The sequence below is a fragment of the Oryctolagus cuniculus genome, chromosome 2, assembly GCF_964237555.1.
Source record: "Oryctolagus cuniculus chromosome 2, mOryCun1.1, whole genome shotgun sequence".
Taxonomy (NCBI): Eukaryota; Metazoa; Chordata; class Mammalia; order Lagomorpha; family Leporidae; genus Oryctolagus; species Oryctolagus cuniculus.
This window is the reverse complement of record NC_091433.1, coordinates 198,094,272-198,119,800: the sequence shown is the minus strand read 5'-3', so window position 1 is coordinate 198,119,800 and position 25,529 is coordinate 198,094,272. Positions and strand designations below refer to the sequence as shown.

The 25,529-nt window shown below is 54.0% G+C and overlaps 1 protein-coding gene across 5 annotated transcripts in view; it reads right to left on the bottom strand.

The window, feature by feature from the left end:
* Positions 1-25,529, bottom strand: part of EIPR1 (EARP complex and GARP complex interacting protein 1) — a 128,161-nt gene that overhangs the window by 5,760 nt on the left and 96,872 nt on the right. For 4 of the 5 annotated variants that reach the window (XM_051833299.2, XM_070069472.1, XM_070069471.1 and 1 more), the window contains 2 exons: positions 11,790-11,889; positions 269-405 (listed from right to left, as the gene is read on the bottom strand). In XM_051833299.2, coding sequence (XP_051689259.2) covers positions 269-405; positions 11,790-11,889 — 237 coding nt within the window. Of the gene's footprint in view, positions 1-268; positions 406-11,789; positions 11,890-15,321; positions 21,655-25,529 lie in introns of all 5 variants that reach the window. The other variant, XM_051833304.2, reaches the window with a different exon arrangement.

Sequence of the window (25,529 nt, the reverse complement as noted above, 5' to 3'; positions counted from 1 at the left end):
CCGTGTTGCTGGCAATCCGAGTTTTCATTGTCAACGGCCACTTAGGCAGGGACGGCGCCATGGGAGCTGGACACTCCACAGCAGCTGTGTGCCAGCTCAGCACAGGAAGAGGATGAGACGCAGGATCTCTGCAGAAACCAAGTGAGGGCAAGCCACGTGGCCCACGCGCATCTGCGGGAAACCACCAGTGTTGTGGTTGTGTGAGGCGATGGGGGAGAGGAAGGGAAGGGAGTGGAGCAGGAGAGGGAAGCGTGGGGGCGTCACTGACCTCATGCTCCGTGTGTCCCAGCCGCGCACGGTGGTGTCGCTGGCCGTGGCCACCTGGGTGCAGTTGTGGTGTGGGCTCCACCGCCCCGAGGTGAACCTCAGTTGTCCCTTCCCTTCCAGGGACGCCGAGCTCGCCAGCTGGCAAGGCCGTGATGTTGTGCAGAGGGGGAGGGAAAGAGAGCCAGGTGAACACGGTTCAGAGGGTCCAAGCTCGGGTCCTAGACTCCCAGGAGCTCACGGAGAATGATTATTAAGGTGAGGGGGTTCTGCCTTTGTTTTGTTCCCTTAAAAGGCAAGAACATTTGAAGAGTATTTGGGAAAAATCGCAAAACCGAGCATGGTGAAGCTGAAAGCGTATTAATAGACTTCCCTGCAGAGGGCCTGTGAGCGGCCGTGTGATGAGAGGGAAGCGGGGCTGCGCCCGGCACAGCGACGGGCCAGCTCTGCAGGAATGCAGGGCCGGGATGCACTGTTGTCCAGGTGCACCCTCCTGCGTCACCCCGGGGGATGCAGCCCAGGAGCTGGTGACAGACACCCCCTGGGAAGCGCATGGGGGGCTGAAGCCTCCGGGCCAGAGAGCTCCCCTTCAACCTCATTTCTCGCCTGCCTGGGGCTTTATGCACAAAGGCCTCTCACACAGGCTGCTAGGTTCTCTCCATCTTTGGTTTGAGCAATCGCTCACACAGGGACTTCTAAACGCAGGGGGTCCAGGTCTGCTCAGTGCCCCCCCACTGCCCTCCCTCCCACGCCCCTGCTGTACACAAGCCCATGGTTTCTTAATCACTTTAGGAGCCCTCCAAGTGGCCATGTGGCCAGCTGCCCAGCGGGTTGGAGGCAGAGGGCAGGGCTGAGCGGATGCTGCTGAGGCCGTGTCCGGTGTGGGTGGTCCCACGTGTCTCAGGAGGGGCGCCGGGGGCTCCTGTGCAGCAGGGCAGTGCATGAGTCCGACCTGGGAACACGGCCTGGACTGGACGCCCCACAGCACCAGCAGCCGGCGTCCACAGCCTCCCTGGTCTGGAGCCCTCAGGCTGCCCTCCGCCCGCAGGAGGCCTCCACACCTCAAGGCTGTCACCCGAGCTTCAGTCACAGCCCCAGCACCCCCCAGTGTCCTGAAGCACACGGCAGCAACTGAAGAGCACACCCTGGGCAGCCCAGGCAGGGGGCGGAGAGCAGCAGCCCCTCACTGGGGCTGCACGCTCGGCTCGGCTGGGCCCAGAAGGACCATGTCCTCATCTCAAAGCCTGCCAAGATGCTCGGACCCTCTGAGGCACCGGGAGCCACCCACCCAGCAGGGTTTGTGGTGAGAAGAGGCTGGGACCAGGGAGTCCCCAGAGACCCCCAAGCAGGACAGAGACCCCAGTGCGGGAAGGAGCACACGCTTGCCGAAGGCCTGGGGGTCAGATGTGCCCACAAACCCCAGAATTCAAGAAAATAACTCTGCTGGACAGACAGGCATCTCTGGGATGTGAGGACCAGGCTCCTCCTCCAGGGACAGCCCAGCCCAACTCCGGAAACTTCTGGGCAAAACATCCCACTGCTTCCTTGGGACACTGGCCTGGTTAAGACCTGGCAGCAGCGACGTGGTCAATAGTGGCCCGGTTCTGTGAATCCTGAGTTCTCGGCCCAGCCAGCAGCCCCAAGGGTTTGTCCATTCTCTCAGAGCTCTGGGTCCCAGAAAGCCTCCCCCCGCCCACTAAGCAGATTCCCTGGACGAGGGGTCCCGCGCCTGAGCAGCCAGCACCCTCACATCACACCCAAGCGTGACACATCACTCCTGTCACCACAAACAGCAACGGCACCATTTCTGATCAATGCCCCAAATGCCCACTGCTCCCTACCGCGTGCGGGAACTGAGGCAGACAGAGCAGTGCCCAGAGAGGGAGAGGCAGCCCAGGAAGATGCCCCCAGAACACAAAGGAAGGGAAGGGCCGAGCACTCGGGGGTTCTGATGGGGACCCGCTCGTGTTGGAGAACAGAGCAGCCCAGGGCAGCCATCGCTGGGAGCAGCCTAGGGGATGGAATAGTGAATGAGAACTTGGGGGAGTGTGGCCAGGGCCGAGCCCAGGCACGCAGGCTCGTGTGCGGACAGAGGTGGGCTAGAAAGCCAGGTGCATCAGCTATCGTGTCTGCAGAGGGAGTCCGGCACGCCTCGGAGGAGCAGAGCAGCAGGCATGGGGCCAAGCTCTGCAGGCAGCCAGGAGTCAGGAGAGAGGGCCTAGAACAGAAGCATACGTGGCAGGCAGCCTTGGCGGGCCAGGGCCTGCAGGCTCTCCCCAGCTGCCAGCAGCTCCCACAGCAGCTCAGAGCCCAGACTTGAGCCAAAGAGAAAGCAAACCGGAGAAGCCTGGGAGTCTTGGGACTGGCAGGGTCAGTGGTGGCTGATGTTCCAGGACTCCTCCCACCACTCCACCATACACACACCTGCTCTGCTGCCCTGCTTCTCACCCTGGCCTGGCTTACTCATATCCAAGAGCAGGTCCAAGGTGCCCAGGGCACCCTCTGGACTTCCCAGAGAAGGACGTGATCCCATTGCATGGGTCAGGGCAACCAAGGATGGCTGGGGCTTGACTCTGTTGCCAAAAGAAGAAGGCGTGTCCTGCCACCTGCAGGCCAGGCATCTGCCACCCCCTCTCTTCACTGCGTCAGACTTGACAGCCATGGCCTCTGCAGCACAGGAGTCAGGTTGGCACAGGCTGCAAAGACCTCTGGCTGGCATGTGGCGGGTGGGAGACACAGCCTGGGGCTTGGATGAGACTGGGAGCACACGGGGTGCAGCGTGCAGTCAGCTCAAGGGGGCCTGAGGAGGGCGCCACCTCAAGCCATGGTGGGGGGCAGAAAACGGTGGCGGGAAACAGGATGTGGCACTGAGGCTCCGAGTCAGCTGGGGAGGAGGTCAACAGCTATCCAAGAACGAGAACCAGCAAGAACAGCAGGCCAAGAACAGAAAAGGGGCTGGCGCTGCTTTGAGTTCCAGTTGTTCCATTTCCTATCCAGCTCCCTGCTAGCAAAGCAGAGCTGTAGCAAGTGCTTGGGCCCCTGCCACCCATGTGGGAAACCCGGATGGAGTTGTAGGCCCTGGACATTGTGGCTATTTGTAGAGTGACCCAGTAGCTGGAAAACCTGTGTGTGTGTGTGTGTGTGTGTGTGTGTGTGTGTTCCCCTCTAAATAGAAAATAAATTTTTTTAAAAAAAGGTCTAAAATACATCATTAAAAGAGTTTTAAAGCTAGAGTGTGAGTTAATATTTTCCTTAATTTTTACAACCTGTATTTAGGTTCAATGTTTTAACCTCCTTTACATTAAAAAAAAAAAAAGTCAAACAAAACATTTAAAACATTTATAGAGGCCAGCGCCGTGGCTCACTTGGCTAATCCTCCGCCTGTGGTGCCGGCACCCCAGATTCTAGTCCTGGTTGCTCCTCTTCCAGTCCAGCTCTCTGCTGTGGCCCAGGAGGGCAGCGGAGGATGGCCCAAGTGCTTGGGCCCTGCATCTGCATGGGAGACCAGGAGAAGTACCTGGCTCCTGGCTTCGGATCAGCGCAGCGCCGGCCGTGGTGGCCATTAGGGGAGTGAAGCAACGGAAGGAAGACCTTTCTTTGTCTCTCTCTCTGTCTATAACTCTCTCTCTCACTGCCTAACTCTACCTGGCAAAAAAAAAAAAAAAAATTGATAGATGCCACTGTAGCTCTCTGAAGACCTAAGTGATTCCATTAATGATTATCCATTGATGACAAGAAATACACTTAAAAAAAATAAGATCAATAAGCAGGAAAGAGGAAAGGGCTAAATACACTCTCTGATCACCGTTGTGGTCTAATTAATTTCCTATGGAATACGCTGATTCATTATCAGAACTTCCAAAAAGGTGAAAATAAGCTCTAATCTTTACAAGGCATTGTACGTTCAAAGGCATGAACCAGAAAACATAATGCTCTTATTTCTTTCACTTGAGAGACAGAGAGCTCCCATCCACTGGTTCACTCCCCAGACGCCACAACAGCCAGCGCTGGGTCAGGCCAAAGCCTGGCCAAAATTGCAATCCAGGTCTCCCAGGGACCCCCAACTTGGTGCCTCCCAGGGTCTGCACTGGGGGGAAGCTGGAGTCAGGAGCTGGAGCCGGCAGTTGAACCCGACTCTGATGCAGGACGGGGGTGTCAAACCACACCTCAGATGCTCACCCCAAGAAAAGCTCATTCTTGGGTTTGTGAGGGAATCACCATCACGTCACTGCAAGAGAGGATCCTCCACAGAACTGCTCGGCCACTCAGGCCCTCCACACTTCTACATACTCTGGGGCACTGCGGCAGGCGCCACCTGCCACCAAAACCCCAGTGTGGCACCATCTAAACGGCAGCTCCTGGACGACTGCAGATTTTGGCCCTGGTCCAGTGACCCATGAGGAGCCGCATCTGCCAAAGGCCACGTGGTGAGTAGGGAAGCCAACCCCAGCCCCAGGCCTCAGGTGCAGCCCCCGACACATCATTCAGGCGGGAACTCCAGCCCCAGGCACCCACACCACAGCCCTAGGCAGAGTTCAGCCGGGGAACTCGCTGACTCCAAACTCTAGATTATTGACATAAAAACCATGAGGCGAATATGGATCATGAAGCCAGTCACCTCGTGGTCACCTGTGAAAAACAACAGCAATGGAAAACAAACACGGGACAGTGAGCAGGTGTCAGGGGAGACCCTGGAGGTAAGTGGTGGACCGTGAATGACCTCGGCAGTGTGGGCACAGGCCTGCTCCTCCTTTATTAAGCAGATGAGAAAGGCAGAACCCAGAGAGGGTGAGTGGCTCACTCTGGGTCACACAGCTGGCGAGGGGCAGGGCTGGCATCTGTCTCCTGATCGACTGCATTGATCACGCTAACATGTGTACTTCCAAAGCAGGGGAAACTTCACGCCCCAGGTACAGAGGAGCCTGGAAGGTGAATTTTAATAAAAACCTGAAAGAGATTTCACATCAGTTTTTGAGGGGCTGCTTAGGGCAGACAGCATGGCGCAAGCTGTAAGGTTAATCAATCACATTTTTTGGTTTCCTGGTGGCACAGAGACAGAACTCAGCAAGAACTCCACGGGGTGTGCAGCACATGGTAATCTGTTTCCTGGCATTAAAGAGAAATATTCAGCGCATCCTGGTCCAAACGGGATGATTAAAGGCATCCCACAAGCCTTTGCAGACGAGATGTTACCAGGGCAGGACAAGAACAAAGACGGCACCTCCTAATGAACAAACAGCCACTCACGCGGGCACGTTTCAGAGGCGTCTCAGCACAGACAAAGCCTGCACTTCCTGCCGTCAGGAGCCACCGAGCCATAAGCGAAGCCAGACTGGGAGGAAACCGTGAGGGAGCACGGCCCAGTGCTCACGACAGGCACTCAGGCTCACGCTGGCCTGTGTGGAGGCGGTGATGGGGACCAGTGGGAGCGCCAGCACTGCCCTGTTGCCGGCTTGGAAGGAGAGTGGCCCCCTGAGGAAATGGCAGGACTGGGGTGTCCCAGCCTGTGGGCCCTGAGCTGTGCACAGGCAGCTTACGCCAGTCATGACGGCCACTCTGTGCCCCTGCCCCTCTTGTGGTCACACCTGGGCCTAGACAGAGGCACTTCCAGGGAAGGATTTCCTTACAAAGAGAGATGCACAGAGAAACCGCTTTCTCCCCACTGAGGCTGTGGGACTTTGGATGTGACGGCCAGAGCTGCTGCAGTCACCCTGTGGTCACGACAGCAGGGATCGGGGGTGGGCGGGCACAGCAGAGCAGAAAGACACACAGGGCCGGTGACGGGCAGTGCCGGTGAGAAACGGGACCAGTCCACTCTGGAACTGTGTACTTCCAAGTTGCTTGTTCCGTTGCAAAACAGAACTTCCTCGTGGTCTGAGCCCTTTCTTGAATCTGGCAGGAAACACGTCCTCACCGCCCACTTGAGGCCTCTCCGAGGGCAGCTCCTCCTCCCAGCTCAGGCTGTGAACCCCAGCCCCAGCCCCAGCTTGCTTTCTTTCCTTTTCATCTTTCTTTTTTAAAGATTTATTTATTTGAAAGGCAGGGTGACAGAGAGAGGGGAAGATATAGAGAGAGATCTCTGCTGGTTCAGTCCCCAGATGCCCCCAACAGCTGTAAATGGGCCCAGCCGAAGCCAGGAGCCTGGAACTCCATCTGAACTGCCCACCTCAGGACGTGGGTGGCAGGGACCCAAGTCCCCTGCTTCCCCCGAGGGTGTGCATTAGAAGGAAGATGGGTCAGAAGCAGACATGGAATGGGGGTACCCTGCATGGCATCTGAACCGCTGCACCAAACCCCACTTTCCCCACAGCCCCAGCCTTGAACACGAGCACCCTGGGTTTGAATCCTAGCTCTGCTCCCAGGTGAGTTACATGGGTCCCTCCTGTGACTGGGCGATGAGGCACCACCATGCAGGGATGAGGATTATACAAGATAAAACCCACCTGGGGCCCACACGATGCCAAGCCCCTGGAGGGTGGCTGCAGTATTTGTCTTTGTCTTGACTATGACTGGAGACACAAGAGTCTGGAACGTTCAGCAGAGCTCTGAGCTGTCCCATGGGTGAGCACGCTGTAATCTGGGGCTCAGAGTGTGCACCATCACTGCAGGCCGATAAGGTGCGGGGACGGAGCTCTCTTGAGTCCCCGAGACCTGCCGCCTGCCTCGGGACCCCATGGGAGAAGAGGAGGAGCCTCAGGAGAGCACAGGGCAGGGCCCCAGGCCACAGTCCTTGTCTGCGGATGACAGGAATCCAGGAATCGGCAGCAAAGGGCCTGGAGAAAGGGTGGAGCTGAGGTCCCTCCAGGGTCACATGGACTAGGGTCATGTGGGCAGTGGACCCTTGGGCCCAGGTATGTCACTGTGCACCTTGACAGCAGCAAGAGTCGTGGCCTGGGAAGATGTTCGGAGAAGTACAGGAGTGGCCAGGGTGAGGGTTTGCAGAGTGGCCTCCTCCCGCCTTCAGAAAATGCCCAGCACCAGTGTTGTGAGGGAACGTGAAGCTGTTTCATTTTTAGTTCCTTTCACAAAAGACTCCATTTGTAGGAAGAATAGAATCAAAAGGGCTTTGTCTGTCCCTCCGCCACAACAAAACCCTTGCTCCATTTTTGAAGAAACTGTGCGTAAGACTCATGAATGCAGACTGGACCTCAGCTCTGCACACTGGAAGCTGGCAAGTCCCTGGGTGCAGATCTGATTTTCTTTTCCAAGATGGACTAAAAGGGTTTCTATAACACCAATTAGGCACCAGTGATTTACTGCAGAGATGGATCTAACCACAGCCAGCTCTCTGAGAGGGGGAAGAGGGCCTGCGAGGAAACACTAAGGGCAAGAAGGGGCGCAGGGTGGGATGGGAAGTGCATGCCACCCTCACGTCATAGCACGCGACCGCCTGTGGACTCAGGACCTGACAGCTGGCTTCCTGGGACCTCGGGCACTTCCTCTGCGACTCCCGTCTCCGCACTGGACCTTAGTGGTGACCCTCCTGCGGGGTGAGCCCCAGCCACAGTCCAGTTCTGGAGAAGACGTTTCGGTCACTTTGTCCGTCCATCCACGCTGCAGGAGCCCAACAGGCCAGGTCCTGCAAGGGTGCTGTGCTAGGTGGTGCTGAGTCAGCTGCGCGCTGGTCCCTCCTGCACAGCTGCGGGTGCCGAGGCTCAGGCCGGCACAGGCTCAAGCTGCCGACGAGGCTGTGAAGCCTGCCACGCTGTCCTGTCGTTGGGGCGCCCCTCAGGCCCCTAGCGCCTGGCGTCCACTCAGCCACCGGGCCTGCCTCTGCAGCAGAACTTGACATTCTGAATCAAAGGCTCTGACAGCCCCCGTGACTGATGGCAGGTGAAGCCGTGTGTCTGCAGACAGTGTGCAGGGCCCGGCCCAGCAGTGTGGATGAGCTGTGCCTGAGCGAGGTCCGCAGCTCCTTCCCCTGAAACACTCGGCCCTACAGCTGTGAGGTTTACTCTTCTCCCCCAGAAAGAAGCCTTCCGAGAAGGTGGGAAGCACTCAGGTGCTAGCACAGGCATCTAGTCAGTGACTTTTAGTATTTGCTCTTTCAAGAGCTAATTGGGGGCCGGCGCCGCGGCTAATCCTCCGCCTTGCGGCGCCGGCATACTGGGTTCTAGTCCCGGTCTTCCAGGCCAGCTCTCTGCTGTGGCCTGGGAGTGCAGTGGAGGATGGCCCAAGTCCTTGGGCCCTGCACCCCATGGGAGAGCAGGGTAAGTACCTGGCTCCTGCCATCGGATCAGCGCGGTGCGCCGGCCGCAGCGCGCCGGCCGCGGCGGCCATTGGAGGGTGAACCAACGGCAAAAGGAAGACCTTTCTCTCTGTCTCTCTCTCTCTCACTGTCCACTCTGCCTGTCAAAAAAAAAAAAAAAAAAAAAAAAGAGCTAATTGGGGGGCCTGCACTGTGGTGTAGCAAGTAAAGCCACTGCCTGCAGTGCCGGCATCCCATATGGATGCCGGTTCAAGTGCCGGCTGCTCCACTTCTGATCCAGCTCTCTGCTATGGCCTGGGAAAGCAGTGGAAGATGGCCCAACACCTTGGGCCCTGCACCCATGTAGGAGACCTGGAAGAAGTTCCTGTATCCTAGCTTTGAGAATGGTGCAGCTCTGACCATTGCAGCCAGCTGGAGAGTGAACCAGCGGATGAAAGACCTCTTTCTCTCTCTCTCTCTCACTGCCTCTCCTTCTCTGTGTAACTCTTTCAAATAAATAAATTTTTATTTTAAATAAAAGAGCTAGTTGGAAGACAAAAAAAAAAGTCTGCAATATTTACAAAATCAAAAGATTTGATGTGAGGACATGGCAACTGTGTAACATGCTGAATTCCACATTTTCTTAAAGATCATGGCTGCTTTTTAAAAAAGCAGACATCCTAAAACATAAACCCGTGACTGTGGTTTGAAATCCAAGGCTGCCACGGTGATGTCTGTCCTAATGATGCAACCACAGCTCCAAATATTTGGGGACGCCTTTATGTGAGGCCCCGAGAAATCAGGCTCCACGTGGTGCTCACATGCTTCCCATTAACCAGCTTTGCACTCTGTTGCTCTCTTAGTCATGAGACCCTGGGCCACATGACCTTCCCCAAAGACCAAATTCATGCTCAAGGGACCTTCACGGTTCTGCAGGGGGCCAGCGAGGGGGCAGGAGTCAGGCCACACCACAGTCCTCCACTGTGTGACATCTGCCAGGTGCAGAGCCACAGCCCAGGGCCACAGCCTGTGGCACCCTTTGCGCCGGCTGCTGAGACAACTTGGAGAGGAAAGCACACGCAGCCTCCCAAGCCGCCTGCCACTCGCAGCAAGATGGGCCTCGGACGGTGTGACTCGGCGCAGCCTCCATGACCAACCACAGCTGGCCCTGCTGCCCCCCCCTTCCCGAAGGCCCCCCGGGCTGAGGGTGGACACAGGCGCAGCGGCGGCTCACGCTCACTGGGATGCTAAGGTTTTCTCTCTCGTGGGACCAGGAAAAGCTTTCACGCCACCACGTGCCTCAGGCGGTGGAGGCCCCGCGCCCGGTTCCAACAAGGACAACGCAGCATCGGGAGTCTGCTCCTCCCACCAGAAAGCTCGGGCCCCCTGGTAACCGAGTGCTGTGGTCCCCTTTGCTTCTGAAGGAGGCTCATGGCTTGTGTTCGCAGGGCTGGCCCTCCCAGCCAGCTCTCATGGGTCTGAGTGGATACTCTCGGGGCAGATAGTGGCCTGCAGCACACACCCCCTTCCTGCAGAGCTGCGGTGTGCAGGCATCAGGCCTGAGCACACCCGCAGGACACCACAGCCCACCTCAGAGGCCCACCTGATGCCTGCGCCACGCGAATCCTCAGCTACACCCCTGGTCCCTGCTCTGCCACAGTCCACTCCGCAAGAGGGGCTGCAGGACCCCATGGAAGCTCCCACCCCAGGCCTCCCCTGGGCTTGGCTAATGATTATAAATGGCAAAGAAGCTCCAATGTAATTGCAAAAGCTAATGATGCATTGAGCATAAGATTAGATTCACCACAGAAAGCAATATCCTCAGACAATAAACGACAAAGCCCAGAGGCTGGGGGTGCCCAATGGGAAGGCGTCTGCACGGAATGCCGTGGCCAGGGTCACAAAGCCACACCGGCAGAGCTGCTGACGGCGGATAAAAAACACAGAGAGAAACTGAATTGATCTCTGCAGAAAATAGGTTACAGATTAATCACCCTTCCAAGAAATCCTTTTGCTATGACTTGGGGTCTGAGCTGAGTTCACCGTCTGACTACAGAATAGGGTGGCCAGGGCAGGGAGAGGGTTCCCCGCGGGTCCCAGCACCCAGGGCGCCTCTCAGAGCAACCGGCTCCATCCGGCCACCATAGCCGGAGCGAGTAACCCTCTATATAGTCTCAGTTCTGTGCGGCCACCCGCTGTGACGCAGGCTGAGGGGGGCACTGGGGAGGAGCACCTTGGACTAAGACCCAGACTCCCAGTGCCTGGCCCAGAGAGCGGAGAACTGTGCCCTGTCCCCCGACCCATGGGGCTCTGGGGCCAATCTTGGGCTTCATATTCCATCTCAAGTTGTGTGAACCTTGCCTTACTCCATGCTGTGGACAACTGTCTCAGTTTAAAATGTTGTAGTAAAAATACTGATTCCTCCTTAAATGTGCAGGGAAAATAGCCCACCCTTAAACTTCACTCTGAAACCCAGGAGACCCCCTTCTGACCATTCTAAGGCTTTAACAAGGCACTTCGATTTTAAAGTCCGAGTTCAGCGCCATGTATCAATAGTGACAGATCATCACTGCCGCCTCCCTGCAACTCCTGGAGAGTGAGGCCCATGCGGAGCCCCAGGACGTCACAGCGCCCTAGGAAGAAACGAAGGGGCTGAGGCTGTCCGGCGGGTCCCTCGCGGGACCTTTCACCGCGGCGGCGGCGGCGGGGGGGGGGGGGGGGTGGCAAGCTGGCAGCAGCAGCTCAGTCACTTCAGATTCCCTGGTTTTCCTCTTTTCTAAAGTTGTTACTTCCACAGAAGCAAATGTAGGGAAATTACAAATGCATGTGAAGCCACATTTTAAGAGAGAAATTTAAGGAATCAAAAATGGAAAAATACATGCCAATATTTACTCTATGAAAGATAAAGTATTCAAAATGATGAATATTTGAAAGCAAAACTGGTTCCAAAGAAAGTAGGTGCTAAAAATTATTTTCATCATATGCAAATATGCTAGAAGAGTTAGCCAACACTGTGAAATTAGTATTTTATAACCACTCCCTCTCAAAAGTGTGATTTTAACCAAATATACTTTAAAAATCCATTCATTAAAAAGGACAACACGCTTAAAACAGAGGAACGTATTTTAAATATTCCACTTCCTCCTGTGGACAAATCAGGACACAGGGCTCAGTGTGATCTCTCACTCAGCTCTCGGCTTTCTCCAGAAAAGCCGATCGATTCACCCACCAGTTACTTGAGACCCACTCTCGACGTGCTAAATGTGTGTGAGTGCAGGATGTCCTGAACTTCACCTGAAGTTCTGACTCAAAAGGCAGGTGCGTGTGCGATACTCACCACAGCCTGGCTGGAGCTCTCCTGCAGGTCCCACAGCAGGATGTGGTTGTCAGCCAAGGAGATGACCTTCTTCCCATCCCCCATGGGCTCCCAGGTCACACTAAGGGAACAGGAGGTCAAAGGTCAACACAGACACACCCGCCGAGATACAGCACTCAGAGCATGAGGCACTGACTGTCACAGCCCTGGCCCACGGCCATGAGGAGCGCTTACCAACATCAGTATCTGACACTGTGGCTGTCTCACCCGACCCTCACCACTGTGGACAAGACTGCTGACGCCCAGGCCCCAGACTGATGATGGCATTTGAAACTGGGGCCTTGGGGAGTTGATTGGGGTCAGGCAAGGTCACGAGAATGGTTCTGGTCTCTGCCCTGTGAGCACACAGAACTGGCTGACATCCTAACGTTGGCCTTCCTGCCTCTGGAATGGCGAGGGGAGTCTCTGTGTGCAGCCTTCCCATTCTCATAATTTTTTCCTGGTGGTCGAGCTGAGTGTGCAGTCAGACCCAAGTGAGCCACCAGTGACCAAGGGGTGGGTGTGTCGGGCCCGTGGAGGGCTTGTGGGTGGATGGTCTCTGGGAAGCAGAGACGGTAACTGGGACAGGATGTCCACACCTTTTGTAGCTTCCTCCCTAGGAGCTCAGGGATGAAGGCCAAGTTGCAGAGATGGGAAGACAGCACTAGGCCCAGGGTCCACCCTGCCTGTAGCAGGGATCACTTCCCCAGGTCAGAGCCAGCATGAGCCACTTCCCCAGTGTCTGCCGCAAGCCATCCTGATACGTTGCAGATTGGAGTAATTAACACAAGGCCCTAACTCATAGCCTCTCTGGGAAAGCCTCTGAAGATCAAGAGTTTTCAACCTGGTTGCGAACACAGACTTTTGTGTTCCTTAAGGAAACTCTTAAGGTGCTAATAAAGAGGACAAAATCCAGGTAGGCAGAAGATGCCTTTTAAGAAATAAAAAAGAGTATTCAGAAATAAATTTAGTTTCCCACTAGTACCTTAGGATTTGGAGAACAGCAGACAACACTAGAATAAGAGAAAATTTTGTGTTTTTTTTTTTTTTGTATTTAAAGATTTTTTATTTATTCATTTGAGAGGTAGAGCCACAGAGAGAGGGAGAAACAGAGAGAAAGGCTTTCCATCCATTGGTTCATTCCCCAAATGGCCACAATGGCAGGAGCTGGGCCTAAGCACTTGGTCCATCTTTCACTGCTTTCCCAGGCCATAGCAGAGTTGGATCAGAAGAGCAGCAGCTGGGACATAAACTGGCACCCATATGGGATGCTGGCACCACAGGCAGAGCTTAGCCTACTACAGCACAGCGCAGGCCCCTTGAGAGACAGATGTAACGGCCTCTGGACAACTGGGGCCTGTGTGCTGCAGCTGCCCCACGTGACCGTGTTTCAAGTGGCAGTGTTCCCGAGCCCTTGCTCAAAGTCTCCCCGACCCGCACATATGCCCCAGTCCTAACACACTAAGTCACCTGTTCCTGATTCCACAGAACAAAACTGGATTATGACTGGAGAGTGGTGGTTTAAACAAAAATATGAATAATTCAGGAGGCTATAAAAGCTGATGACTTGAGAGCAGTGGATTAGCGGGAAAGAAGCAGAAACACGGGGATTAAAAAGATCCAATAATCTGGGACAGCGCACGCTGAAGCGAGCTGGAAACAGCTGGGGGCAACGCTGCACTACAGCTCTTGTGAGCAACTGCTCCCAGCCCCAGCCAAGAATCACTGTGTTTTATACGTTTAATAAGCTCTAGTGAAAAGTAGTAAAATATCAAAACAGGTTTTAGGAAAGTTTCCATCTATTTTTTAGCTTCTTAGTAATTAAAAAAAAAAAAACCTTCAGAATGAATAACTCTTTACAACTTTAATTTGTCAGTTTATAATTAGAAAACAAAAATTTTATTTATTTATTTTTTGACAGGCAGATTTAGACAGAGAGACAGAGAGAAAGGTCTTCCTTTCCATTGGTTCACCCCCCCAAATTTCCTCCTGGTCTCCCATGTGGGTGCAGGGCCCAAGCACTTGGGCCATCCTCCACTCCTTCCCGGGCCACAGCAGAGAGCTGGACTGGAAGAGGAGCAACCGGGACTAGTATCCGGTGCCCCAACCGGGACTAGAACCCGGGTGCCAGGGCCGCAGGCAGAGGATTAGCCAAGTGAGCTGCGGCCCGGCCAGAAAACAAAAATTTTAAAAGTAACCTTTAGGATTTCAGATAGCTAAGTTTTAAAGACAGTATTTCAATAAACAGTGAGTTGACCTGAAGTGACAACAGTGTGCACATAGCCCTGCATGCAATCCTACTGCTGATTAGAGACCCAGCAAGGCTCCTGGTGAGACAGATGCCCACAGCAAAGGTAAAGGAATTCCTAACAAATATTCAGAAAGTTAGCATCACAGAAAGGTACCAGTCACAGCATGGGCCCTCAAGCCTCCTCCCCCACAAACCCTCAGAGGCCTTCCAGACTAAATAGGGGCTCACCTCATGAATTGTGGGTATCACTTAGCTGAGAGATCCCCTACTGCCACCCCTAGGCAGTGGAGGATTTTGGTCCCCAACTCCTTCCATATTCACACTCAAGACAGGTGAGTCAGGTGCACAGACACCATGGCCCCAGACAGCTCCGGGACTTTCCAAAACATCCATTTCATTATCCTAGGGAGTTCATGGCCAAGGCCACGTGCCCCTGAAAACTCGTGTTCCAACCAGCACCCCCTACAGACCCACACACGGAGTTTTGCCTAGCATGACTCACGAGGGTGCATATGCATGAGCACCAAAGTTAAAGCTGCAGGGAAGCAAAACTGAAGCACACACTCGCCTCTGCATCCAGATCAAACAGCACATGGCGCCCGAAGGACTATCCTCCTGCACACAGAACTGGGACAGGGCCTGCGCCGTCGTGCAGCCAATTACAGCTGCCTGAGAGGCCAGCATTCCATGTGAGTACCCCGTTCAAGTCCCAGCTGCACAGCTATGATCCGACTCCCTGCTTAGGTGCCTTGGAAGGCAGCAGAAGATATATCCTGGGTGTGGACCCCTGGCAGCCACAGAGGAGGCCGGATGAAGTTCCCGGCTCCTGGCTTTGGCCAGACCCAGCCCTGACTTTCATGGCCATTTGGGGAGTGAACCAGCAGATGGAAGATCTCTCTGGCACTCTGCCTTTCAAATAAATAAATAAATCTTAGAAAAAACAAAGATAGAATCGGGACAATGATGCTTTATGGGTCACCATGGTCTCGTTTCGTGCCGGGAGCAGCCAAGGCGGCCAGTGCTTCCTCCAGGAAGCTGCGGCGCTCCTCGCCCGCCCACTCCTCGTCCAGCAGGTCTTCTGTCTGCTTTTGTGTGAGCCACGGGATAGATTTCCCTGGGAAAACAGCCTACACTTCTCAGTAATATCATCAGAGGAAACAAAATGAATTTCAAGTGGCTGTAGAAGTAACTTTTTATATCTGAAATGGGAAAATATAATTCAAAACGAAGCAAAAGGAGCTTAGAGAGCACAGGAGATAATACCGATTGCTTTGGAAGATAGCTTGGCTTCGAATCCGTACAAGAGAAGGTGTTGAGAAATGCTCATTCCGGGACGCACAGCCGACTGCTCCTGGTGTGGGGAAGGGCACAGCAAACACACGGCCAGGGAGTGCCACACGTGAGTGCAGCAGGAGACCACACAGCCTAACTCCCCCGTCTGTGGGTCCAGCCGTGCTCGCGGCCCCTGGGGAGCGATGCCATTTACCAGGCTGGGAAGCTCCATGGGAGTGGGGTGTTGGAGGTGCATGAGGGACGGGGTAGCGCTAGATCTTGCAAGAGGCCGTGAAAGAGCCTTGCAAGAGGCTTCTCGAAAACAGCCCTGGTCTGTCTGTGGGGCAGCAACACGCAAGCCCCTAACAACCGTGGCCCCTCGCTAGACGTAACCGTCAAGGCCGAGAGGGGCAGGCCAAGGGGAAAGTGCACGAGGCTCGAGTGTGCGGACGCCAGGCAGCGAGCGCAGCTGCAGCCGGAGGTGGGCGGAGGCCGGGGAGGGCGAGCACTGACCACGCAGCTCGGGCTTGCGCTTGGTTCACAGGGCTTCACATCACAGAAACACCACTTCCTCCAGGAGCACTCCTGTCCTGCTCAGCAGGCCGCCGCACTGCCCCTCACAATGGCCCTCGTGAAGGGGCTGGCCCCGGGCAGGCGACCCACTCTGAGTACTGACTGAACGTCTCCATCACTGGTATATGCAAGCAGCCAGCACAGCCCTGAGGGGCGGGCACGCGTGAGCCACTGCTTCACAGGCTGAGGAAAAGCAAGTGAATATTAATTATGCTCCCTCTCAGTGTGCATCCTGCACGGCTGTGATGCATAGAAACACAATGGGAAAAAGGTTTGCTCATCAAGTCCTGTCAGGAGCCCCCCAGGCTACAAGACGGGTGAGCAAGCAGCCCACCCTCGGTCCTCTCTGCTCCCATCCTCCAAAAGCTGCCCCTCCCATCCCCGGCTGTGAGCTGCACGGCGGCGATCCTGTAGGTGACGCCAATGCTGGCAACACCTGGCGTGGATTCCACAGCCCCTGCAGCTGCCCAGGTGCACCTCTAACTGGCAGCCAGGGCCACCTCAGTCCCAACTGCTGAGCCTCTGTCAGTGGCAGCACCAGTGCTCCTGGGAACCAAGACTGCGGAGTCATTTTTTACATCTCTTTATCATTCTCAAACTATATGCAAAACAAAACAGCTTCATCCTATTTCTAATGTTTCTGCTTTGTTGGTTTCACTTCAATCAAACCTTACAACCTACCAAGGACCTGCTTGGTTGGTTCTAGTTTTCTGATGCCCACCGTCTCCTGCTAACTTTGCACACCGCAGACACGGCAGTTGTCCCCTCGTGGCCCAATTGCAGTCCTGCCGACTGTGGGAGGGCCCATCTCTGCACCTTCGCGTACTGTCTCTTGTCATCAAAACAGAAGACACCTCCCACTCTTGTCTTATGTGAATACCATCCAGAGCTTTAGCTCACGTGCTGCCCTCAGCAGGAGTATGCTCCACTGTGACTTAGGGGTCCCTGCCACATGCCAGCGTCACAAACAACATCATCACGACCACTCGCCTTCAGACGCGGTCGCTCGCCTGGGAAGATGTGGAACCGATGGCCTGCATTCCTGGCCATGTGGCTCCCCCTCCAGCTCACTACACCACCATGTGGGGAAGGATTGGGTTCGAGGTGGGGTACTATTGAGCAATGCCTGCCACATATGGGTCGAGAAAGAGGCAACTGGATGTGAAACCTACCAGCCACGCCCCCAGGCCACACTGAGCCCGTCACTACAGTTCCACAGTGACCTCTCCCCGCCACACACGGTACTCAGACTGCTGGAGCATGGGGTCACCCCGGTTACACTGTAGGCTCCCTACAGCAACCACGCTGGCCTTGCCGGGACACACGACCTGACCACAGACTCAACTAAGCCCCTGCCAGCACCGCAGCCTACCGCGCCCTTGGAAAAGATCACCGCCTCCCAGAGCTAGACTCTTGGTGTTTTCAGTGAGAACACTTGAGATCTGCACTCAGCAAATTTCAAGTACACAATCCCTTATTAGTAACTGAAGTCATCACGCCACCTCATGGCTGAAAGCGTGTACCCACATGTGCCTGTCGTCTGTCACGCTCCCACTGCCTCATCTGTCCCCTGCATCTCTAGGAGTCTGACTTCTCCAGGTCCCTTAGCTCTGCGGTGTGACGTACCCCGCTTGCTGGATCCGCAGACGTTGAGCCATCCTTGTACCCCAGGGAGGAGGCCCCTTCACCGTAGGGTGCAACCCTTTGATGTGCTGCTGGATTCACATCTACCTCCAACAGAATGCTGGCCTGTCATTTCCTTTCTTTGTTGCGTTTGCCTCACTTTGGCATCAGAGCCACGTAAAATGAGTTTGGGAGTGTTCACGTCTCTGCAGCTGCCGGTGAGTCCAAGCAGTGCTGGCATTTACTCTCGGCTCGCTGACGGGTCAACCAGGGACGGAAGACTTCTTACCACAGACTCGGCCTCCTTACATGGAATTGAGCCCTTCAGCATTTCTATTTTCTTCATGATGAAATCTTGGTGGCTGTAGATTTCTACAGATTTGTTCATTTCTTCTAGATTATCCGATGTACTTGTGCAAACTGTTCGCAGTACCCCCTCATGCTCCTTTTATTTCTGTGGCATCGGCTCTCCTATTTCTAACTCAGTTGACTCTTCCCCTTTTCTTTGTCTAGATAAGGCCTGTTGATTTTGTTTATCTTTCCAAAAAACCAAGTATTTGCTTCGTTGACCTTTTTTGTTGTTTTTCGAGTCTCTATTTCACTCATTTCTGTTCTGATATTTGTTACTTCCTTTCTTCTGCTAACTTTGGGCTTAGTTTGCTCCTTTTTTTTTTTTTCTAGTTTCATAAAGCATAAAGTTAAGTTGTTTGAGATCTCTCTCTGTAATGAATGTAGGCATTTAATGCTATGAATTTCCCTCTTAGAACTGCTTTTGCTATATCCCACAAGTTTTGTATGTTGTGGATCTACTGTCATCTTTTCAAGAAATTTTTTTATTTCCATTTATAATGTGGGTGGGCTTTGGCTAGAATTTTCTTTGAAGTGTGCCACACCCTTTCACCACCCACAGACTGGTTTGCATGACCCACTTCTGCACGCTGTTCTAGGACAACGGCACAGTCACGGTTCTCTCAGGGGAGAGAACTGCTTCTTCCCTGGTAAGCGCCCGGAAACCTCTTGGCCTATCGAGGTTTGCTGTTTATGATAGTTGGTCTACAACATGGCTGAGGGAGTCGTCCATCCTTTCTGTTACTGAAAAGTGTTCCTTTCAATGAGCTTGAAAAGCCTGTTACACACTTGTGTCTACCAAGTTCTGTCAACACAATAAAGCACAGCCAAGTGGGCACTGAGGGAGTGCTCCCCTGAGTGAAATACAATACACTTCCTGCTCTCAGGAAGCCCCAGTTCAGCTTGTGCCTTTCAATGCTGCACAGGTAAAGTCTCCCAGACCCATTAAAACTAGAAAGCCAGGGCCCCTCGCATTCCCACCCACCGGCAACAACTACTGCTGGTAAGCGAGGCATGGCTTTCCAGGTCTTTCCTACACATACATCACTGCGTGCAGCACAGGCATAATTATTACTTAGGGAAATGTGATCAGCCGATTAACATTTTCTGCAACTTGCTGTTTTTACTTAAAATATATCATGGGTAACTTTCCATGTCAAATAGAGTTCTTTCCAGAGATTACACAGAACTCTACTGTTTGGATTAATGTAATTTTTAAATCCAATTCCCTCCTGTATGACATTTCTTCCAGCTTTTCACACAATTGATTCCCACGAGGAAGCAGAAGCCCCTGGAGACATACTTCCTGGCACACTGTAGAATGAGTTTGGAATTGTAACTGCCAGGTCAAAAGACAGACACACTTACCAACGCATGTTCTAAAGGTGCACGCTGCCCCCCCCATCCTCATGGCTACCAGCTTTTAGCCACAATTGTGGTTTTGGCCTTTCTGACAAGAACTCCGCAGCCCTGCCTCAAAACTCAAAACTTCTTTGCCTTAATTTTCACTTTCTTGACAACCAGGGCTTTGCGTGTCTTGTCAGATAGGTGCTGGCCACTTCTAATTCCTCGGAAAACTGCTGGTCCACGTTGGGAATTGGGCTAAGGAGCGCCAAAACCCTGTTTGCTGGCAATCCCCAGTTTTCCACTGGAGAAAATGGCCAGTGAGCTGGGCCCAGATTGGTAGAGAATTACAGCCACACAGAAAATAATAACACTTCTTTTAGAGCTGAACCACATCTACCCAATGAGGAAAGAGATTCATAGTTACCGACAACAACATGAAACAAAATATATCAATTGTCCAACAAAAAGTGAAATCTCCACTGAAGTCAAGGATCCACGCTGGATGACTTTGAGCAGCCAGGCTTTCACTAGGCAGAGGGTCAGTGTCTCAGCCTTTGTGGGACTCTCTGGGCCTCTGGGGCTGCTCAGTCCAGCCTCTGTAGCTCAGAAGCACCCACAGGTGACACCTAAGCCATGGGCAGCAGCTGTGAGCCAATGAAACAGGTGGCTGGGGCCCCAGAGCCACGCAGTAGGGAGATGGTGTCTGCCTATTTCGTGGGCAGAATAGGAAACAACGAACAGGAATGAGAAGCACTCTGCTCTTCACCCGGACTTTCTCCCCTCTTTCCAGTGTTGGAAACTGGCCTGGATCCCAAGGTAGGCAGAGTGTCCGTGTCAGCTGAGGACAGCTGCGTGGGCCACCAGAGTCATGTCCAGATCAGATGAGAGAAACCCTCAGGGACCCAGGCTGCTACTGTCCAGAACAGGACACCAATAGAAAGGAGAGAAAATCCCACTACGTGCTCACCTTTGGGCCCCTAGAGACCCTGGGCTGGGTCACAGTGGCAGCATCCACACTGCCACAGCTGCTCCCTGGAAGCCTCATCCCAAACTCTGCAGGGGCCGAGCGACCTGCTGCCTGGTGGGTGGAAGTCCCATGCTAGAGAGGGGTCCCCTTTGCCCTCCAGCAGGGCCCACCTCTCAGGGGGGAGCAGTGATACCGAGGCTCTCACCAGCTCCTGCATCTTTTCTCGGGGTTTTCCTTCCTGGGCTGGGATCGCAAATCCTGGTGAAAGTCGTTTCTCTGCTGTAAAACACAAGCTAAGAACCTCAGCTGAGTAATTCTCACGCAACTGAAGCACCTACATGGCTTTCTGTGGCAACTTAGAACATCTTAGCACTGACTTGAGAGTTTGCAAACCAAACTTCTCCTGGAAAACGTCAATCAAAAAAGGAAAAGGAAAATTAAGATCGTCGATGACCACTTACCTGTTACTAACGCCCCTCTCTTAGAGACGTGAGTCACTGAGCATCACTAATGAGTTAAGAGACGGCTCGAGCACAGAATTACAGGCGGCATTACTTCTGCTACTCATTCCTCATTACTTCGGCCAGGCTTGGCCTGAAGGCCCAGAGCTGCTGTCGTCAGTCTGTCAGCAGCTGCCTTTAGGAGCACACTCAGGAGTGTACGCACCGAAGCAAACTCCCCAGAGCACCAAACAAAAGCTCCTTGTGACTTCTCTGGGAAGTGGCGAGGGGCTGGAGAGAGGTGGGGTCTGCAGTCCATGACACGGATGAGTCCATGACAGTGGATGAGTCTCAATGTTCCTGGAAGCAGAGCTCTTAGAGTAAGGCTCAGCACGGTCTTGTTGGTTCAACTCCAGGTCACGGCAAAACTTACTCAAGCAAAGACTTAGCACACCTTTCCCAAAATGCAAGGTTGGGAAGTTTGTAACATACTTACAAATGAACAGGTTCACCAAAAGCAAATCAGAACCCTTTGCTTTGAGCAGTGATTTCTTGCTACTCATCAATAAATGCCTCAGTAACGCCACTGGGCAAAATGGCACAGACACGTCGTCTGATGCCCAAAGGTTCAGCAGCCGTGCCCAGGCTGGTGGCCACTGGGCAACACCCCCAAGGAAAGCAGTGCTGCGGAGGTCATGTTTCTGCATGTGGCCACTGAGACTGGACATGAACAAAAGCACCCAGGAAGTGACTCGGGAAGGTGACCCAGCAGGTGCACCGAGAAAGGGGTGTGTGGGGGATTCCAAAATAGTGGAACATTAACCCAAGAAAAGGTATCTGACTTTCAGTGCTAACCAAACACACACACCATGAAAAGCAGAACAAACCCATGGTTTGGAGAGGCACGGCACGCGTCTGCCGCCAGCCTGTGGAGTGTGAACTCTGGCTCCTGCCGTCTTCCTCTCTCTGTGCTCTGGTCTCCTCACTGTCCAGTGGGGATGACAGTCACTCACCAACACCGTAAGTCTGTGACAACCAAAGGAGGCAGGATTTGGAAAAGGCAGCACACAGTAGGTGTCCAATGAGCTTAGCTACCAGTGAATACAATTACATCTGTGCTTCCCAAGCTGTGCGTGGTGCCAGACTCTGTGAGTATTTGGCAAATCTAGGGAGGGAACGCTTTTGGTTTTCACAATGCCTGGGAGGGCAGTGCGGCTGGCAAGTGAGGACTGGGGCTGCTGGCTGTCCCCGAGTACACAAACATCTGTCAACCACAAATGTGACCAGGTCCCACATTTTGTCAAAAGCCTCCCTTTGGACTGGCGCTGCGGCTCATTTGGCTAATCCTCCGCCCGTGGCACTGGCACCTCGGGTTCTAGTCCCGGCTGGGCACTGCATTCTGTACCAGTTGCTCCTCTTCCAGTCCAGCTCTCTGCTGTGGCCCGGAAGGGCAGCGGAGGATGGCCCAAGTGCTTGGGCCCTGCACCCACATGGGAGACCAGGAGGAAGCACCTGGTTCCTGGCTTCAGATCGGCGCAGCACGCCGGCCGTAGCAGTCATTTGGGGGATGAACCAATGGAAAAGGAAGATCTTTCTCTCTGACTCTCTCTCTCACTGTCTAACTCTGTCAAAAAAAAAAAAAAAGCCTCCCTTTGAAAAGCAATAAAAACTTCTTTAAAATTTCTCTGAAACAAAAAATTAGCATCTTTATGGGCATCAAAAAATGCCTTGGGGACATCTCTGCTGAGGACATCATGCTGAGCACAAGCGCCTCTGGAGTGGCCAGAAACTCATCCTCTGTCGGTTCCAAAAGGCACAGACTCAGTCGTGTTTCCCACGCTCCCCACGTCTCAGCCTGCCGCACGGGACTCCGAATCACACCACACTTTCAGTAGCATCAGGGTTCCCCAGGTGGACTCCGTGCAGGGTCAGCCACGCACCACTGGAGCTCCACCTGCCCAGGTCAGCTAAGCTCCCATCACACACATGGGCAATTCCATTCCGAGAGCCCGGAAGGCCACGCTGCTGGCAGTACCTGCTGGCCCTGTTTTAAGGTGAATACACAAGATGGTGGAGCCTCCTGTCTGCTGTCCCCACACTCGCAGCCCACAAGACATTGGAGCTGGCACCCAGTCTAGGTCGGGATACCCAGTCTGCTAAGGGTCACTGAAGATGGGCCTTCCTCATGGGGGTGGGGTGCGGGCACATGTGGAAGGCCATGGGCCACCCACACAGCTGCATGTCTGCCACTCACTCCTGAGGAGTCACGGCTGTCACATCCACATCATACAAATCTAAAGACGAGAGGAGCCCGCCTGCCGTGTGTGTGCTGCAGTAGCCAATCTCTGACGACCCAGAGATTCTGACAGCAGGACGGAGGGGAAATCCGGGTCCTCCAGATGAGCCTGTGGCCAGCGCTTGCCAACCCATCTGTACACCACCAGGTGAGGGGAGCAGCCGGCTGTTGGGCTGGGTGAGAAAGCTCACAGCCTTTCCTTCTGGGGTCACTCTAAGCTGGGTGTGAGCTGGTAGCAGGGCATGGTAGAGAGAGTTTGTAGACGCCCTTAAAGGAAAAGACACGGAAGCCACCAGAGACAACACAGCATACACCATCTGCATGTCAGGGTCACCTTCCGGTCCTTGCTGCTGCCTGTGCGCCCGCAGTGCTGTGAAGGGCAGGAGAGGTGATGTACAGAGACAGGAGGCTAGGGTGCTGCTCACCTGGGAACCCCTGGGACAGCCTCCCATCTGCTGTGTCTTCCCACCCCCAGATAAAGGGGAGCCTGGGCCAGCTGATGAATGGAAACCTCTAGGGGACACAGACACACAGACACACACACACACACAACAGGCTGCATTCACACAAGAACCGTCCACCAGGCTGACAGAGTCAAAGAGCAAGGACCAGGTTCACTTTCTCGGAAAGCTGTGATTTCTTTCTCTATATGCAAATGCTCAGGTGTACCAGGATCAGACACTGTTCCTGCAAATTTTCCTTCTGATTTGCCACTGAGTGGGGTGGCTGTCTTTGTGCTCTGCCTGTCAGGCGTCCCCTCCACTCTGCCCTGGTGGCCAGTCCTTCCTGCCCGTACACGAGCCCTGCTCCGGCTGCCGCTAACTCTCGCTTCTTCCCACCTTGCTACTTCACATTCTGGTCTTCATCCTACAGCATATCCACCTAAGCCGCCACGCAGGCAGCTCCTCCTCGTTCTTCTCCAGGGCAGAGTCAGCTCCGACACTGGGCCAGGCCGACAGATCCCTGCAGGAGAAGAGCATCTGTAGGGTGCGCCCAGAGCTGTGATGTAAATGAGATGGCGAACGCTGCCCTGCGGGGAGGGCTCCTTTACGGCTTGTTCCATTTCTTACCCGGGGTGACACATCCGAAAATAACTGCTGCTATTTTATAGGCAGCACGCTCTGTGGTCCTGTTTGCAGCATACCTTATAATAGCTGAATATGCAAAGTGCAACACAAAGACTCATTCTATCTGAGCATGGATCACCACCATGAAACCAGTGCTGCAAACCCGAGACCCTCTGCACACTCGCTGCTCCAAACTCGGAAGTTTATTTCCTTGTCCATAAAAGTCACGCGCTCTGTCGCTCTCAACCAGTGCATCTGAGAGGGCGTAAAACGATGGTAACAAGCAGAGAGCAAGGCAGCACGTGCCTCATACACGGACGTACAGCTCCATCGTGACCACTGAGAGAGACGCATGACAGGGACGCTTCTGTAAGCAGAGCCCGAGAAACAAACCAGGCAAGAGCCTCAGCCTCCTCACGGTGGCCTCCAGGGGCCACGACAACAGGAATCTGGCTGATTTGGTGGTTTCACACCACTCAGAGAAGTGGCTCCATTTAAAGTAAGTGGTGCATTATTAAAATAAGCGAGTTCACACCGGGGTGAGGGCAGCTTGAGACGCACCACAAGCGCTTGAGGCAACAGCAACGTGGAATTAACAAGTCACATCATGTCCATGTACGTCCCCCAGCCTTTCAAGATGCGCTGTGAGGGTGCCAGGGAACCTGGTTCTAGGTGGTACAGCTCCTAAGAGGCCGGCAGCCACCACCCCACCCCACCCCACACACGAGACAGCTACACAAACTGCAGCGCCTGAGGGTTAGGGTGACCCAGGAACAAGGGTGTAAATGTGTTCTCACATTCAAAACACCTCCAGTCTATGATTTTACTGAAAACGGGAAGAAATATGATTAGCTTTGAAAAGTTCATAGAAAATGGGGCCGACTTTAAAAAGCTATTCATTTAAACCTCAGGTTTAAATCATCACAAACAGAACCCTCAGCTGTATGATCTTCCTCTGTGATCTGAATGCTCATGTCACAGAATTCATGAAGAAGTCCTAATCCCCAGTGTGAGGGCATCAGGACGGGGTTTGGTGTAGCAGTAAGGGCCCACGCGTGGGGCTCTCACGCAGGGGATCGGTGCCTGTAGGCAGGGGCCCGAGGGGTTCCTTCTCCCTGTACCACACAAGGATGAGGAGACGGCGCCATCTATGACCCAGAGAGAAGGGCCTCCCCAAACACATCTGCCAAGGCCTTGGCCACAAACCCCCACACTCCAGAACCAACAGAGAATATGGCTGTCCTTTGCAGGTCTCCCAGTCTATGGTGTTTTGTCATAGCAGCGTCCTAAAGGGGACGCACTGGCACCCATAGCCCAGGACACTGGACATCTCCTATGCTATCCCACGGAACACTGGACATGTCCTACACTCTCCCACCGGGGACGCACTGGCACCCATAGCCCAGGACGCTGGACATCTCCTATGCTATCCCACGGGACACTGGACATGTCCTACACTCGCCCATGGGGGACACACTGGCACCCATAGCCCAGGACACTGGACATCTCCTATGCTATCCCACAGGACACTGGACATG